Source organism: Salvelinus fontinalis, chromosome 30, assembly GCF_029448725.1.
Source record: "Salvelinus fontinalis isolate EN_2023a chromosome 30, ASM2944872v1, whole genome shotgun sequence".
Lineage (NCBI taxonomy): Eukaryota > Metazoa > Chordata > Actinopteri > Salmoniformes > Salmonidae > Salvelinus > Salvelinus fontinalis.
The window spans coordinates 42635326-42655074 of record NC_074694.1 but is presented as its reverse complement, the minus strand read 5'-3'; the positions used below and the strand labels follow the sequence as shown (position 1 = coordinate 42655074).

The following is a 19749-nucleotide window of genomic DNA, read 5'->3' as shown; positions in this document are numbered from 1 at the left end:
TCTACGACACGTAAAACACTAAACAAGAATGGTGTTCATGGGAGGACACCATGAAAGAAGCCACTGCTATCCAAAAAAAACATTGCTGCACGTCTGAAGTTCGCAAAAGAGCCCCTTGATGTTCCACAGCGCTTCTGGCAAAATGAAACTACAGTTGTTTGGAAGGAACACACAACACTGTGTGTGGAGAAAGAGGCACAGGACACCAACATCAAAACATCCCAACTGTAAAGTATGGTGGAGGGAGCATCATGGTTTGGGGCTGCTTTGTTGCCTCAAGGCCCGGACAGCTTGCTATCATTGATGGAAAAATGAATTCAAGTTTATCAAGACATTTTGCAGGAGAATGTAAAGCTATCCGTCCGCCAATTGAAGCGCAAGAGAAGTTGGGTGATGCAACAGGACAATGACCCAAAAGATAGAAGTAAATCAACAACAGAATGGCTTCAACAGAAGAAAATACACCTTCTGGAGTGGCCCAGTGAGAGTCCTGACTTCAACCCGATATAAAATGCTGTGACATGACTCCGAGAGCGGTTCACACCGGACATCCTAAAAATATTGTTGAACTGAAATAGTTTGGTAAAGATGAATGGTCCAAAACTCCTCCTGACCGTTGTGAAGGTCTGATCCGCAACTACAGAAAACATTTGGTTATTGCTGCCAAAGGAGAGGAGGGTTAACCAGTTATCAAATCCAAGGGTTCACATACTTTTTCCACTCGACACTGAATGTTTACATGGTCTGTTCAATAAAGACATGAAAATGTATAATTGTTTGTGTTATTAGTTTAAGCAGACTGTTTGTCTGTTGTTGTGAAGATGAAGATCAGATCAAATTATGCAGAAATGCAGGTAATTCCAAAGGGTTCACATACTTTTTCTTGCCACTGTATATTCCCACACAAAATAATTTCTCCCCTGTCTGTATATGCTCAGTTAAACTATATGCTATTTGAGAATATATTTGGATGATACTATATCCTTCACATCTATTTGTTGTGTCGACCCCCACCTTTGGAAAAAATAAGAGAACACTGACAGCTGCTACATGCATCACTTAGTGATATTAAATAACCACAATGAAAAGTTAGACATTCTTTGTTTTATTAAACTACAATATAACCATTCTGGGCATATATTTAATAAACTAAGAAGCATATTTAATTCACATTTAAATAAAATGAAGTAAAACAAGTAGAGAACAAACATGCCTGTCACAGAACATTGAGGTCATAAAGAAAAATGGCGCCACACAGGTCAGGTCCTTGGTAGCAGTAGTCTAGTCATACGTGCAAATCAGACACTATTTTCCCAGATAAAACACACTGCCTTCATGGTCCCTCGCAAAAGATGCGTTTAAGACTCACATTTTAAAGCAATTAAACAGTCCTACTTTTACAGGGCTTATTCCCTTTTCCTTTATTTTGAAACATTTTAAAATAACAAATTTTTAACAAACACCACCCTTGTATCATTTGTAATTTCTTGAAATGTAAAGGGATGAAAATATGAAAGTTAACATGATTGTTTCGTCCAATGACAGAGGGGATGAGAAAGGACATCAGGAAGAGTAGCTGCTGCTTTTGCAACAGATAATGGGGATCCTAATAAAATATAAAACAAAAAAAATACCAAAAAGGCAGTGGCAAATAGACACGCAGCTCGTTAAACCGTGCCCCCTTATCATGAACAGCCACAGAGTACACACCATAATAGGCTACACAACTTGGGAAGGCGATTACGGTCTGAAACTAGATTAAATGTGTAAATAAAATCTAATATTACTCAAAACAATACTTTGGTTTTGTAATGTACTTGACAGTGGATCGTTCAAGGCTTTTACACTCCATTGAGGGATGCAGGTTTACCGACTAAGACTACTTCTCCATAGGCAAGCTAGTGTTCATGTTATGTGAATTACCAAGTCACCCAGAAAGCATGCTTACTTTCAACATTACACACCCTAGAGGCCTAAAGCAGGGAAAGCCCTATTATACAGCTCAACCAAATGTTAATTGTTTGCGAGTTTAGTAAGAGATATGAACATAAATTATACGTGAGTAGGCGATGACCCAATCACTCAACTAACCAGGTGGCATGGTCAAAAATAAGTGTGCGCCACTATCCCATTTGTGTACCGGTGACTGGGAAAACCACCATATGGTCATTCATATCCTAATCAACCTAGTGTGACCACAGCTGCAGCTTGCATTGGTTCGGCTCCTTTTTTTGTTAACGATTGAATAACTTATATCTTGAACTCATAACATGAAATGATTCCCCTTTTTTTCAGTGACCTATGAATAAAACTAACGCTCCCTTCTTCCCCCATGTCCCTCCACCTTTTCCCCCACCTCTGGATTCACCCTGCACAAAGGCAGCGGTTGTTGTAGTGATGGAAAGGCGAAAACGGTTCCCGTCATATCCGAGTGTTGACATCCAGAGGTGCCGACTCGCTGTCATCAGTTACATTGACATGTGTTCAGGAAGCACATAGGAGATGTCGTCCCATGGGTGGCGGTACAGGCCCTGTTTTAGCCTCTTCTGGTCCAGGTAATGACCTAGGATGGGAAGTAGAGAAAGTGATTGATTAACTAGACCTTATTTAATTACACCTTATAACTTAGTATTATTGTGATATAGTGAAGGGCGGGGGTGTATGCCTTATGATTAAAGACTCATGGTGTAATCACTACAACATACAGAAACTTAAGTAATCTTGTTTACCTGAACTAGAATTCCTTACAATCAAATGCCGATCGCATTCTCTTCGATTATAGTCAGTCGCATATATCCCTCCAAGCAGATGCCCTGAAAGAACTTCACTGGACTCTATGTAAACTGGAAACCATACATCTCGAGGCGGCATTTATTGTAACTGGGGATTTTAACAAAGCTAGCGTGAGAACAAGACTACTTAAATTCTATCAGCATATCGAATGCGAGACATAAGCTGGTAGCATTCTGGATCATTGCTACACTAACTTCTGCGATGCATACAAAGCCCACCCCCGCCCTGCCTTTGGCAAATCTGACCACGACTCCATTTTGTTATTCCCAGCCTATAGACAGAAACTAAAACAGGAAATGCCCGTGCTCAGGTCTATCCAATGCTGGTCTGACCAATGTTCCGGATAGCCTCAGACAATAACATTGATGTATATACGCTGACTCAGAAACCGTGGATTGATGGCAGCATTCACGCAAAACTGAAAGAGCGAACCACCGCTTTTAATCACGGCAAGGCAACTGGAAACATGACCGTATTTGGCAGGGTCTACAGTCAATCACAGATTACAAAAAGAAAACCAGCCCCGTCGCAGACACCAACGTCTTGCTCCCAAACAAATAAAAAAACGTCTTTGCTGCTTTGAGGACAATACAGTGCCACTGACACGGCCCACTACCAAAGCCTGTGGGCTCTCCTTCTCCATGGCCAATGTGAGTAAAACATTTAAACGTGTTAACCCTCGCAAGGCTGCCGGCCCAGACGGCATCCCTAGCCACGCGGCTAGGGATGCCGTCTGGGCCGGCATGCGCAGACCATCTGGCTGGTGATCATTTACGAACATATTCAATCTTTCCCTATCCCAGTCTGCTGTTCCCACATGCTTCAAGATTGCCACCATTATTCCTGTTCCCAAGAAGGCTAAGGTCACTGAACTAAATTACTATTGCACCCCCCGTTGCACTCACTTCTGCCATCATGAATAGCTTTGAGAGACTAGTCAAGGATCATATCTACAGCTCAGCATTTAACGCCATAGTACCTTCCAAACTTGTCATTAAGCTCGAGACCCTGAGTCTCGACCCCGCCCTGTGTAGCTGGGTCCTGGACTTCCTGATGGGCTGCCCCCATGTGGTGAACGTAGGAAACAACATCTCCACCCCGCTGCTCCTCAACACTGGGGGCCAAGGGTACATTCTCAGCCCTCTCCTGTACTCCCTGTTTACCCATAACTGTGTGGCCATGCACGCTTCCAACTCAAATCATCAAGTTTGCAGACGACACTAAAGTGGTAGGCTTGATTACCAACCACGATGAGACAGCCTACAGGGAGGTGGGGAGGGCCCTCCGAGTGTGGTGTCAGGAAAATAACCTCACTCAACATCAACAAAACAAAGGAGATGATTGTGGACTTCAGGAAACAGCAGAGGGAGCACCCCCCATCCACATCGACGGGACAGTAGTGGACAATGTGCAAAGTTAAGTTCGTCGTACACGTCACAGACAAACTGAAATGGTCCACCCACACAGACAACGTGGTGAAGAAGGCGCAACAAATTTGTCTAGTCACCTAAAAACACAAACTTTTACAGATGCACAATCGAGAGCATCCTGTCGGGTTGTATTACTGCCTGGTACGGCAACTATACGCAGGGCCCAGCTGTAAAAGAGACCTTGGTCTCAGTCTGTGTTCCTTGTTGAAATTAAGGTAAAATAACTGCACTGCCCTCAACCGCAAGTCTCTCCAGAGGCTAGGTCTGCACAACAGATCATCGGGGGCAAACTTCCCTCTAGGACACCTACACCACCCAATGTCACAGGAAAGCCAAAAAGATCATCAAAGGTCAACAACCACCCGAGCCACTGCCTTTTCACCCCGCTATCATCCAGAAGGTCAGTACAGGTGCATCAAAGCTGGGACCGAGAGACTGAAAAACAGCTTCTATCTCAAGGCCATCAGATTGTTAAACAGCCATCACTAACATAGAGGCTGCTGCCAACATACAGACTCAAATCTCTGGCCACTAGTATATGGACTTAATAAAGGTATCACTAGCCACTTTAAATAACACCACTTTATTAATGTTTACAAGGTAGTTGTTGTGAATGTTAGATATTACTGCATTGTTGGAATAAGAAGCACAAGCATTTCGCTACACTCGCATTAACATCTGGTGACCAATAAAATTTGATTTGGTTGCCTTACCTAGGTACCTGAAGTTGAATGCACTGGCTCTAAGTCGCTTTGGATAAGAGCGTCTGCTAAATGACCAAAATGTAAATGTAGACCTTTCCCTATGCATCGCCATGCTGGACAGACCCATTAATTCATCAATCCAGTATCCTGTAATTTCGACAGTAAAATACTGGCAGCAAAGTCAATAACTTATTGTAGATTTACAGGACCTTTACTAAAACACAAATGTAGAGCATATTACTGTAACACCTGACTAAAGCAAAATGCTGTATTTCTAGGATTTACAGTGCATTACTGTCAGCACAGTAGCCAGTAAGTTACTGTAGATTTACAGGACAAGGTTTTTGGAACGCAAAAATTGCACTGTATGGCACTTTATTTTGTGGGGTACAGCCTTCTCACTAATATGTGCAACAAATACATCCTCTTACAAGGGATGCCTCAAAATACGTGCATGAGCCAGAGATTATTTCCCCGCCCACAGCATTTTCTCAAAATGCACCATAATTCACAGTATGCTTTTGTAAATATACAGCCAAACAGGTAATATAGTATTTTACTGGAAAATAAAATTACAGTAGCTAACTAAATCTAGACCAATTTGTTACAGTGTAGGTGATCCTCAGTGTTTTTCAGTTAACTGGACATTCAAACTAGTGTTAAACTGATGAGTGAAATTCAGCATATACTGCAGACCTGGGTTAAATTCATTTTTCCAAGTATTTGAAATACGTGGTGTGCTGAATTTGGCCTGTAATGTAATGGACTAAAAAGCCCACATGCTGCTTGCCAGGAGAGCTAAACCAAGCGTACCACAAGAATTACAAAAACTTGAGTATTCGAACCAGATTTTATATGAGGTGGGTTTAATGTTGAAAGACACCGATATAAGTCAATGGGACTCACCGATGAAGCCCATACTCCTGCCCAGCACAAAGATCCCGTTCAGTGCACCAATCTCCACAAACTCGTCAGCTTCGTCTCTGTAACGCAGAACACATACACTTACCAGACTGCAACTCCTAAGTCACTATTACAGTCTTCTCTGAAACGTGTTGGGAAAATATAATGTGCATATTAGTACACAGCCACTTAATATCTTTCTATGTGTATGATATGACAAACCTCCATTAGACCTACACACAACAGTTTGCTTTTCTACAAGTGATTAACACTCAGGGAAGGGTCCAATTTTGAGTAGCTCGAATTTTAACAGCAATCTCAAATTGACATCAATGAATGCATGATTTGTGCTTAAGTTCACGTTTTGCACACATTCCTTTAGGAAAGATTTGGCCCCATGCAAGATATAAAAGAGAACCGTCCTCTTACCGTGTGAATCCACCGCACATCCTAAGTAGGTCCACAAAGGCCACACCGATGAAGCCGTCCACATTGAGGATCAGGTTGGGCTTCTGCACACAAGACAGGAGGGAAACAACAATACTTAGTTGATGGATCAATGGGCTTGTTCAACATTGCGGCAGACTGATCTACAAATCACCTTGCATCATAAATAACTTTCATTATTGTTTGGCTGTGGCTGCAAAAACTGAGTTCTGCCCCGCTCCGCCTCCACCCGCCCCTCTGGGTCTCTCTTTCTCAAAGTTAAGGATCCGGATCACATTTGGCGCATGTGTTAATTTTATGCAAAATATTGTTTAAGTAGTTGCTTCTTACACTCCCCATCCCTTCACGTTTCTCTTTACGGACCCCCTTCTGAATCACGATGATGTAGCTAGTCTCTGCCTGGTATTTCTGAACAGCTGAAATAAAAACCATGCAGCGATTTGAACGCACATAAAAACGTTTTATTTTTTATTTTTAAACCTGTCGTAATGGACATTGCAGTTGCACAAGCAGGACGTACGTCGTCCCTACACGTTGCATTGGAGCAAAATCAATCCATATTTTCTGAGATGTTGGCTAATATTTATAGTTGCTGCAATATCGTGGCCACTAGCCCAGAGTTCCTGAAAACACCACGACTGTCTGCCTCCTGCTTAGCCAATGTGTGCAATGATGAAAAAACAACAAATCTCTAATTGGATTCCCTGTCTGCGTCTTGCTTGTGTTTAATATGCTGCCTAGGTAGCTGCATGTAACTCCACACTTGAGTTTTACGTTGGGGCAATGGAATTGTCTTCATGTACTGTAACTCAGTAGCTAAGAAGAACATGAAATTGCTTGACTGCCGGTTTGTGTTTGCAATACTGTTACGACGACAAACTTTGTACGAACATGTCGTTCATGTCTTTTGTGTGCGGCATGTAGCCTAACTCACTTCCTGAAAAAAATACAATTAAATCAAAATGGAGCTTATGCTTGTAATACCCTACTGTTACAACAGACATGTTTGCTTTTCATATGTTTCTCCTCCATCACGTCATGCCATTGTTTTGAACGTTCTCAAGCCGCCCTCTTAACGGCACGCCGTAGCGGTGCCCTGAAGTGGTGATAAACCCAGTCATTCTGGACAGACACCAACTACTGTTTCATCTAAATTACACTATAGTGCCTGTTCGAACATGTCGATCATATCTTTTGTATACAGCATGTCGAAGTTTGTAGGCTGCACCAGACAAAAGCAGAGGCAAAGCAGCGACATAAAATAAGCGGTAGTGGAGTGGGCAGCTACGTTAAAAAAATCCAGCACATATGCAGGAATCTTTAGCAATGACAAATCGGGTTCCAGGAAATCCAGAACCGTAGCCACGTTGTGAATGGGCCACCAGTCAACCCCCCACCCAAAATCCCAGATTTGATACTATCGAACACAGCCAGGGAAAAAAATCAGGGAAATGACCAATCTTTTTTCATCTGGACACATAAATCAAGGGGTACACTTCATAAGGTTGAAATGACTGATACTCTATTATATGCCGGGTTATTAGTCCATGAGTAAGACCCCTGAGTTTGGGCCATCGGGCTCACTTGGGATGACGATGTCTCAGGGATTTTCTTGAAGGTCTGTGTCCTTAAGAGTTGGAAAATGTGTGATAGCAATGTGAGCTTTCTCTGCGTTATCACTCTTTCATCACTCCATCCCATACATTTTACCCTATGACAAACAATGTCAGTATACAACTAGTTACTGCTCAAGCACACCCTTTAAAATCATTACAAAGTTAAGATTCACAGCTATCCGGAGTACACATTTCTGGAATGTTAAGGTAAACTTTGACCTTTGGCCCATTGGCGTCACCCCTGAACCTTTTGGACAAATGTATTATTTTTTTTTAAATGGTCTGATAAGGCATCTTCATAACATATCACATATTTTACGCAGTATTAAAACAAAAGTTTACTTAAACATTTTTATGACAAAAATAAACAATACAATACTGTGCTAGGCAGTAGTAGGGTAGTCACTAGTTCACACAGCCAAAGTATTATGGCTAAACCCCACTAATTTCTACAAATTATCTACAAAACCTAACCCTAACCTCATCGCACCGCTAACCTTATGCCGGACCTTGAATTAAGACCAAAAATCGAGTTTGACTTTGTGGCTCTTAACTAGTGTAAACCCAGTAGTAGGCACTGCATGAAGCCACCGGAATGACTCGGTAGCTGCTGTGATTGGTCAGGATTTCACAACGCAGTGGACCAGTCACATCCCTTGACACCTCCCTCATAGCACCGGTTAAATGTCATCACTCAGCAAAACGCTCGTCACTCAGAGTCTGTAATATATCACAGAGCAAATATGGATATTTGGAACATCTTTCGAAGGAGAGGCAAAAGAAGCGAGCAGGTTGAGCACGAGCAGGCAGCAGTGAATGAGGTGGAGAGGGCAGAACAGCCAGAAACTCAAAGTGAAGCAGCAGAGTTAGCCACAGGTTTGTGCAGGGTTGGTGGTAGCAAACTAGCTAGTCTCCCTTAGCATAAGGGTCGGCTAATGCTAATAAACTAGCATTAGCACTCAGCATCCTTAAGCTATTCGGTGTCAGAGTTATTCAACAGTACATTTAGTGAACGGGCAAGCTAAGGATGTTGATATAGGTCATGATATTAGATTAAGTGCTTATTTAAAGCGAGTGTATTTGATGTGTTTAGTTTCTGTAGCTAGCTTGGCTGGCTAGCCACTTCGGTAGCTACTGGCTGGCTAGCTGAGACCGAAGAGATAGAAGTTTCTGACTGAAGCACATATCTTCTGAGTGACAGTGCCCCCTGTGGACTGAAGCTAAACCTTACTACAACTTGATATTAACCCTAATTATTAACCCTAATAATTCCACATTTAACCCAACCCCTCTGAATCAGAGAGGTCTGGGGGGACTAAACATGCTTGGCTGATGTCTGTTATTTGTAAATAAAAATAAACTTCCCATTATTACATTGATTAAATTATTTATAGCTTTTATTTGTATTACTCTTTATATTCACTTAGCTACTTACATTTTGTATTGTTGCTGCATTGTCGAGAGTTGAACATGCAAGTAAGCATTTAATTGCACGGTGTACGCCATGTGTATATGACCTAAAAAATTACTTTGTGGTTAGATTGTGAAAATACATATGCCCTTTAGTGACGTCCTCAAATGTTATGTAGTGAAAAAAATTCTCAGATTAGCTAGTAGAACTGACAAAATGAAATCAGAGGCCTTATAACTTAATTCATCCTGCAGGTTTATTTTTTTGGGCTCAATTCTCTTTTTATTCACGTAGCCTAGGGCAGGGGTCTCCAACAGGTCAATCGTGAGCTACCAGTAACTCGCCAAACAATTCTGAAGTTAATAAAATGTTTCATGTTTTGCACTGAAAACTGTCAAACAAATCTCACAAGTATCAGACACCGAAAGCTCCCAACTACTATCAATGCAACATTTACATTATTCCACCCCTGGTTAAAAAGCCAAACCTAACGCTATCTACCAATTCATTTCCAGCAATATTGCCCGTCTGTCTATCACTCCGTGTGTAGCCAGTTGTTGTGATAACCGTTTTGTGGGTTGACAGTAGAGGTCGACTGACTGATTTTTCAACGCCGATACCGATTATTGGAGGACAAAAAAGCCGATACCGATTAATTGGCCAATTTATTTAAAAAAAAAAGTTTTTATATATATATCATACACACACACATTTTTGTAATAATGACAATTGCAACAATACTGAATGAACAATGAACACTTTTATTTTAACTTAATATAATACATAAATACACACACACACACAGCTCTGAAGTGACAATGATACTGAAGAGTCTGCTTAGGAGACAAATACTCTCAACCGTTTGAATAAAAAGAGTTTAAGTTACATGTGATGAATGTTGAAAACAAAAACTCATTTTTATATGCAGGAAATCCTATTTTAATAATGGGCATGATAAGAATTGACGACCAAAGTGCGAGTCATAATTCCCATGACACATTCTAGCAAAATCTGAAAAATGGTTCCTTCATTTATTCCATAGGATATTTTTAGATTCACTTAAAATAAGGTCTGTGTTTCGTGTAGGCTTACAGCACTGTGCCAATTTTATAACTGTGTAGATATCCATAGGACAAGGTAACTCTGATCAATATTGGCTAAATATAAGCGAAGATACATTTTTTTGTAGAGTGGATTTATGAAAATATGTTGACAAACGTTACCTTATCCTAGTGAGATTTACACGGGTATCAAAACGTCGAGGCGGTTTAAGTCTGCACGAAACACAGACCTTATTTGAAGTAGATCAAGACATTCTCTATGGAAAACATGAACGGTAAAATAACGAAGGAACCCCTTTCAAGTTCAGCCACAAGTTATTACAGGAATTATAACGCGTCGACTATTTCGCTCTAAACCATATACCTTTGACTAATCCGGAAACTATCACCTCGAAAACAAAACGTTTATTCCGTTCCGTATTTTATCTAACGGGTGGCATCCATGAGTCGAAATATTCCTGTTACATTGCACAACCTTCAATGTTATGTCATAATTACGTAAAATTCTGGCAAATTAGTTCGCAAAGAGCCAGGCGGCCCAAACTGTTGCATATACCCTGACACTGCGTGTAATGAACGCAAGAGAAATGACACAATTTCACCTGGTTAATATTGCCTGCTAACCTGGATTTCTTTTAGCTAAATATGCAGGTTTAAAAATATATACTTGTGTATTGATTTTAAGAAATGCATTGATGTTTATGGTTAAGTACACATTGGAGCAATGACAGTCATTGATTGATTGTTTTTTATAAGATAAGTTTAATGCTAGCTAGCAACTTACCTTAGCTTACTGCATTCGCTAACAGGCAGGCTCCTCGTGGAGTGCAATGTAATCAGGTGTTAGAGCATTGGACTAGTTAACCGTAAGGTTGCAAGATTTGATTTCCCGAGCTGACAAGGTTAAAAATCTGTCGAGGCAGAACGTTCCTAGGCCGTCATTGAAAATAAGAATGTGTTCTTAACTGACTTGCCTAGTTAAATAAAGGTGTAAAAAAATACCGATTTCCGATTGTTTTGAAAACTTGAAATCGGCCCGATTAATCGGTCGACCTCTAGTTAACAGGAGATACTTTCCCCAAAACCTCCTCAAGTAGATGTTAACCTTTCTAGGACACACGTTCCGCTAGCAGAACCCCTGACAACATTCTGCTGAAAAGGCAGCGCGGGAAATTCAAAAATACTTTTTTAGAAATATGTAACTTTCACACATTAACAAGTCCAATACAGCAAATGAAAGATAACCATATTGTTAATCTACCCATCGTGTCCGATTTAAAAACATGTTTTACAGCGAAAACACAACATATGATTATGTTATGTTAGATCACCGCCAAATCCAAAAAACACAAAATGGAAAGCCATTTTCCCAGCCAAAGAGAGGAGTCACAAAAAGCAAATAGAGATAAAATTCATCCCTAACCTTTGATGATCTTCATCAGATGACACTCATACATGTATGTTTTGTTCGATAATGTGCATATTTATATCAAAAAATCGTAGTTTACATTGGCGCCATGTTCAGAAATGCCTCCAAAATATCTGGTGAAATTGCAGAGAGCCACATCAAATAACAGAAATACTCATCATAAACTTTGATGAAAGATACATGTTTTACATAGAATTAAAGATACACTTGTTCTTAATGCAACCGCTGTGTCAGATTTCAAAAAAACTTTACGGAAAAAGCACACCATGCAAAAATCTGAGACGGCGCTCAAAAATAACATTTCTCCGCCATGTTGGAGTCAACAGAAATACGAAATTACATCATAAATATTCCCTTACCTTTGATAATCTTCATCAGAATGCACTCCCAGGTTCCACAATAAATCGTTGTTTTGTTCGATTATGTCTAAGTAACTACTTTTATTAGAATGTTTAGTGCAGATGCAGGCGAACTCGGACAAAAACTTCAAAAAGTTATTTAACCTGTCTGGCCCAGGCGTTCCGCTAGCGGAACTTCTCCCACATTCCACTGAAAAGGCAGAGCGCGAAATTCAATTTTTTTTTTTTTTAGAAATATTTAACTTTCACACATTAACAAGTCCAATACAGCAAATGAAAGATACATCTTGTGAATCCAGTCAACATGTCCGATTTTTAAATGTTTTACAGCGAAAACAGCACGTATATTTATGTTAGCTCACCACCAAATACAAAGAAGGACAGACATTTTTCACAGCACAGGTAGCATGCACAAAGCCAACCTAACTAACCGAGAACCAACCAAACTAACCAAGAAACAACTTCATCAGATGACAGTCTTATAACATGTTACACAATAAATCTATGTTTTGTTCGAAAAATGTGCATATTTGAGGTATAAATCAGTTTTACATTGCAGCTACCATCACAGCTACCGTCAAAAATAGCACCGAAGCAGCCAGAGTAATTATAGAGACCAACGTGGAATACCTAAATACTCATCATAAAACATTTCTGAAAAATGCATCGTGTACAGCAAATGAAAGACAAGCATCTTGTGAATCCAGCCAATATTTCAGATTTTTTAAGTGTTTTACAGCGAAAACACAATATAGCATTATATTAGCTTACTACATAGCCTACCACACTACCGCATTCATTCATCAAGGCACGTTAGCGATAGCAATAGGCACGTTAGCGTTAGCGAATAAACCAGCAAAAGATATTAATTTTCACTAACCTTCATAAACCTTCCTCAGATGACAGTCCTATAACATCAGGTTATACATACACTTATGTTTGATTTAGAAAATGTGCATATTTAGAGCTGAAATCAGTGGTTATCCATTATGCTAACGTAGCTTCTTTTTCCCAGAATGTGCGGATATTTCTATTAGACTCTCACCTATTCTGACCAAATAGCTATTCATAAACATTACAAAAAAATACATGTTGTATAGGAAATGATAGATACACTAGTTCTTAATGCAATCGCAGTGTTAGAATTCTAAAAATATCTTCATTACGACATAAGGCTTATGTTATAGCGAGAGAGTGGCCAAAACCTGGGCGCAAAACTACTAGTACACAGTTCGACAGATATATGAAATAGCATCACAAAATGGGTCCTACTTTTGGTGATCTTCCATCAGAATGTTGTACAATGGGGTCCTTTGTCCAGAACAGTCGTTGTTTGGATTTAGAACATCGTTTTTCCCTCTTGAATTAGCAAGCACACTGGCCAAGTGGCGCGAAGCTCTCCATCGTCAACAAACACAGACAACGCAACACGCCTAACGTCCCGAAATTTTTTAAATAATCTAATAAAACTATATTGAAAAAACATACTTTACGATGATATTGTGACATGTATCAAATAAAATCAAAGCCGGAGATAGTAGTCGCCTATAACGACGGCTTTTCAGAAGGCAATTCCAGGTCCATCTTCGCGCTTTCCAGAAAACAGGAAATGGATGACTCGTCGTGCCAAGAGGATATATTCCACCTCAGACCAAGATAAACACTTCATTTCTTCTCTCACTTCCTCTTGCCATCTAGGGGAAGGTGTATGACATGCATGTATACTCATACGTATCATGCCCATTTATAGGCAGGCCCTTGAACAGAGCATCATTTTCAGACTTTCCACTTCCTGGTCAGAAAGCGTGCTGCCAAATGAGTTCTGTTTTACTCACAGACAAAATTCAAACGGTTTTAGAAACTAGAGAGTGTTTTCTATCCAATAGTAATAATAATATGCATATTGTACGAGCAAGAATAGAGTACGAGGCCGTTTAAATTGGGCACGATTTCCCCCCAAAGTGTAAATAGCGCCCTCTATCCTCAACAGGATAACAGGTCGAATAAACTGGTCAAACTAAGTAGAGAATCAATCTTCAGGATGTTGTTATCATAACTATCCAATAACGTTCTAACCAGAGAATTTCTTTGTGTCTCTAGAAGTTATGGAAAGCAAGACGTTATCGTTTGGAATGGGCGTGACCAGGACCTGGCACTCTGCCAGACCACTGACTCAAACAGCTACAATCCAGCCCCACATCACAGTAGAAGCTTCATTCAACGTTCTACAGACTGTTGACATCTAGTGGAAGGCGTAGGAAGTGCAAACAGATCCAAATCCCACTGGGATTTCAATAGGCTATGAGTTGAAAATCGACAAGCCTCAGAATTCTCACTTCCTGTTTGGATTTTTTCTCAGGTTTTTGCCTGCCATATGAGTTCTGTTATACTCACAGACATCAAACCGTTTTAGAAACTTCAGAGTGTTTTATATCCAATAGTAATAATAATATGCATGTATTAGCATCTTGGACAGAGTAGGAGGCAGTTCACTCTGGGCACACTATTTATCCAAAGTGAAAATGCTGCCCCCTATCCCTAAAAAGTTAACTGAAAAGTAGGCTTACATACATAAGGGACGCATTTGGCATTTGCTGTATGATTGATGAGAAACCCCATATTGCAAATGTACGGTCCCTTACTAGAAGTCCGCAAATGTTTTTAAAATTTGCCGACGGTCTCGGGCCGTGCCCCAGGGCCAGATCTTCCGGGAAGTCATCAAACAAAGTCTCTCGGACATTTGGTTTCCGTTTAATAAAATTTGCACATTTTGGTAATTTTCCCGCTGTCCTGATGAATTCCACCAGATAGCTTCTTATTGCAAATGTACAAAACATCACCAATTTGACATGGCCATATCTCCTAAACGGAAAAGACCTCGAAGACGAAACTCGGTGGGCACGGGTTTGACCTAATGGGCTGTTTACCCAGAAACAAGATGGTCGAAGTGCTTTTTGAGTTAAATTCTCTAGGATAGGGGGCAGCATTTTCACGTTTGGATGAAAAGCATACCCAAATTCAACTGCCAGCTACTCATCCCCAGAAGATAAGATATGCATATTATTAGTAGATTTGGATAGAAAACACTCTGAAGTTTCTAAAACTGTTTGAATCATGTCTGTGAGTATAACATAACTTATTTAGCAGGTGAAACCCCGAGGACAAACCATTCAGATTTTTTTTTTGAGGTCACTCTCTTTTCAATGATTTTTCATTGGGAAACCAGATTTCTAATTGACCTGCTTGCAGATCCTACCGCTTCCACTGGATGTCAACAGTCTTGAGAAATTGGTTGAGGTTATTCCTTTGTGTAATGAAGAAGTACGGCCATCTTGAACGAGAGTCACATTAAGTGTCCTAGAAGCGCGTGAGCAGAAAGCTGGCTATAGTTGGTTTTAATCCTGTATTGAACACAGATCATCCCGTCTTCAATTTTATCGATTATTAATGTTAAAAAATACCTAAAGTTGTATTACAAAAGTAGTTTGACATTTTTTGGCAAAGTTTACAGGTAACCTTTGAGATATTTTGTAGCTGCATTTGAGCAATTTGGAAGCTGTGTTTTTCTGGATCAAACGCGCCAAATAAATTGACATTTTGGATATATATCGACGGAATTAATCGAACAAAAGGACCATTTGTGATGTTTATGGGACATTGCCGACGGCCTCGGGCCGTGCCCCAGGGCCAGAAGCTCGTCAAAGGTAAGGCATGAATTATATTTATATTTCTGCGTTTTGTGTCGCGCCTGCAGGGTTGAAATATGCTTCTCTCTTTGTTTACTATTGTGCTATCCTCAGATAATAGCATCGTTTGCTTCAGCCGAAAAGCCTATTTGAACTCTGACATGTTGGCTGGATTCACAACAAGTGTAGCTTTAATTTGGTAACTTTCATGTGTGATTTAATGAAAGTTAGATTTTATAGTAATTAATTTGAATTTGGCGCTCTGCATTTTCTCTGGCTTTTTGCCAAGTGAGACAGTAGCATCCCGCCTAAACTCTGATTTTTGGATATAAATATGAACTTTACCGAACAAAACATACATATATTGTGTAACTTGAAGTCATCTGATGAAGATCATCAATGGTTAGTGATTCATTTAATCTATTTCTGCTTTTTGTTACTCCTCTCTTTGGCTGGAAAAATGGCTGTTTTTCTGATGCCATCTACTTACTTAACATTATCGTTTGGTGTGCTTTCGCCGTAAATCCTTTTTGAAATCAGACATGTTGCCTGGATTCACAACAAGTGTAGCTTTAATTTGGTGTCTTTCATGTGTGATTTCAGAAAGTTTCATTTTTATAGTAATATATTTGAATTTGGCGGTCTGCATTTTTACTGGCTTTTGGCCAAGTGGAACGTTAACTTCTCTAGGATATGTGGGACGCTAAGGCAATTTTTCTGGGATTAAAGGTCAAAAATGAAAATAGAGCTTCACGTCAAAGTACATGAACCTACGGTGTCAGAAAAAAAAGAAAAAGCCATTTATCTATCGTAATTTACGAGAAATCATCCAATGTACAATTGGTGATGGTGAAAGAAATGTGTTTAAAAAAAAAAAAAGTTAGATCCAGTTGCGGCGTGTTCAGACGAATCCGTTAAGGTGGGTTTCGGAGCGCTACGTGATTTCTGTGATTTTCTGAAATGACACACACTCATTCAACCCTCTGTAAATAAGTCAGTTCTTAACGTAAAGACTTAAAACGCAGGATTCTGTAAAAGCCTACCCCAATGAGGATATATGCTTACTTTTAGCTTCCTGTGCCAACCGGAAGTGCCTTAATTGGGGGCATAGGGGCCGTTTCGAAAGGTTAAAAAAGTCACATCTTTCCAAAACTTCATGTGTGAGATTAGGTAACCCTCATGAACTGTTAACTTCTTGTGAATAGGGGGGCGCTGTTTTCACTTTGGAAAAAATCTTGCCCAAATTAAACGGCATCGTACTCTGTTCTAGATCATACAATATGCATATTATTATTACTATCGGATAGAAAACACTCTGAAGATTCTAAAACGATTTGAATTATATCTGTGAGTAAAACAGAACTCATTTGGCAGCAAACTTCCATACAGGAAGTGAAAAATCTGAAAACGAGGCTCTGTGTCAGGGCCTGCCTATTCAACTGGCTTTTATTTATGGATCTGTATGCACTTCATACGCCTTCCACTAGATGTCAACAGGCAGTGGAAGGTTGAATGGGGTGTCTAGCTTGATCTGAGGCCGAATAAGAGCTTTTGGAGTGACAGGTCTGCCCTTTTGTCAGTTTGACGGCGCGCGAGGGAGCTCCACATTGTCTTCTGAAAAGCGTTCGGTATACACCAAGAATTGCTCCAGCTCTCATTTTATTGGATACATATGAGAAGAACATCATAAAGTAGGATTTTCAACCGAGTTTGACCAGTTTATTCGAAGTTTATTGGGAATTTTGGAATTTTTGTGTAATGTGTTGACTCCAACACGGCGGAGAATAGGTGAGCGCTGTCTCACAATAACGCATGCTGTATGTTGTGGTAAAGTTATTTTTTTTTTTTAAATCTAACACAGCGGTTGCATTAAGAACCAGTGTATCTTTCATTTGCCATACAACAAGTATTTTTATGTAAAGTTTATGATGAGTTCTTTGGTCAGATTAGGTGAGTGTCCAAAATATCTCCGGACATTCTGGTGAATTGTTGCTACGTATTCACAATGTATAACCACGATTTAAAGCTCTAAATATGCACATTTTCGAACAAAACATAAATGTATTATATAACATGATGTTATAAGACTGTCATCTGATGAAGTTGTTCAAGGTTAGTGATTAATTTTATCTCTATTTTGTTGGTTTTGTGAAAGCTATTTTGGCGGGGAGTAAATGGCGTTGTGTGTTTGGCTATTGTAGTGAGCTAATAGAAATATATATTGTGTTTCGCTGTGAAACACTTAAAATCGGAAATATTGGCTGGATTCACAAGATGTTTATCTTTCATTTGCTGTACACCATGTATTTTTCATAAATGTTTTATGATGAGTATTTATGTATTTCACGTTGCTCTCTGTAATTATTCTGGCTGCTTTGGTGCTATTTGTGATGGTGGCTGCAATGTAAAACTATGATTTATACCTCAAATATGCACATTTTCGGACAAAACATAAATGTATTGTATAACATGATGTTATAAGACTGTCATGCTGACTATGCTAGTCAGCTTTTTTGATGAGGATGCTCCCGGATCCGGGATGGGTATCACTGAAAGTTTAATCAGTCCTTTCTCCCATCAGATTTCCACAAACACAGCAAGGACGGAGTGACAGTGTGAGGCTTACAGACACAGAGAATGCAAGTTACCTTTGTTCAAACTATCAAAGAACCGTCAGACCTAGAGCTCTGAAACTTTAGAAACCTGTTCTAGAGCTCAAGATGATAGTGCACAGTGAGTTATGTGGCTCTAGAAGGTTCTCAGACCGAGAAACAGCCTTGTACATTTGCAATAACTTCAATTAATTCTGACTATCGTGAAAATGCCGACATTTAGAGAAGTCCCAGAGTCACAAGGCTAGGTGCATTGAATGACCTATCAAGCCAAAACTTGGGATTCGGGGTCGCCTCAGCTAGGCCTACACATAATGTCAGAACTGGACCCGCAGCTAGAACGTAACTACGTGTTAATTTTTTTAAATTATGGTTTAAACAGAAGGCGCTGTGAATTTTGGGCCTGCTCTGAAATATTGTGTCAGATTTTCTATTTTCTTAAAATAACGTTCCCAAGGTAAATGGACATTTTCTCTGGTCCAGATCGTAGAATATGCATATAATTTACAGATTAGGATAGAAAACACTCCAAAGTTTCCAAAACAGTGAAAATGTTGTCTGTGAGAAAAATAATATTTATTCTGCAAGCGAAATCGTGAGAAAAATTAACCCGGAAGTGATATTTAAAAAAATATATATATTGTTTCCTGGCCTGTCTAACGTCCATTTAAAGGGGGTATCAGCCAGATTCTTTTTCCAATGGCTTCCTCAGGCTGTGACCAGGCTTTAGACAGTTTCAGGCTTTTATTTTGAAAAATGAGCAAGATGTTTCAAAATAGGTCAGGTGTCCTCCGAATATTTTCTGCGAGCGAGAGAGGGGCTCTCTATTTTCTTTTTCTCTCTTATTGAATAGGTTATGCTCCTGTTGAAATATTATCGATTATGTTTGTTAAAGACAACCTGAGGTTTGATTATAAAAAACACTACGACCATTTCCGAACACGGATTTTGTTTCCGCAAAATATTGCGCAAACCAAATGGCGGTGTTTTGTGATAAAAGTAAATTTATCGAACAAAAATAACATTTGTTGTGTAACTGGGAGTCTCGAGAGTGGAACCACCCAAAGATTATCAAAAGTAAGCGATTAATTTGATTGCTTTTCTTGCTTTCGTGACCAAGCTAACCAAGCTAATATAAGGCTAAGCTAATGTAGCATAGAAAGCTACACTCACTTGCATGATTATAAATATTTTTTAATCTGATACGTTTGGAAATTTCCGTCTTGCTTTCAGGACCGGAATGAGGCTGTCATTTTTTTCATCATGACGCACAACCCAAATGGCGTTTTTTTTGTGAT

General features: G+C 39.7%; 1 protein-coding gene across 3 annotated transcripts in view; it reads right to left on the bottom strand.

The window, feature by feature from the left end:
* Window positions 1-1089: 1089 nt before the first annotated feature.
* The window catches only part of LOC129829262 (ATP-citrate synthase-like), a 115520-nt gene continuing 96860 nt past the window's right edge, over window positions 1090-19749 (bottom strand). For all 3 annotated transcript variants that reach the window (XM_055890969.1, XM_055890971.1, XM_055890970.1), the window contains 3 exons: window positions 6260-6342; window positions 5834-5910; window positions 1090-2563 (listed from right to left, as the gene is read on the bottom strand). In XM_055890969.1, coding sequence (XP_055746944.1) covers window positions 2469-2563; window positions 5834-5910; window positions 6260-6342 — 255 coding nt within the window. In that variant the 3' untranslated portion in view covers window positions 1090-2468. The remainder of the gene's footprint in view (window positions 2564-5833; window positions 5911-6259; window positions 6343-19749) is intronic.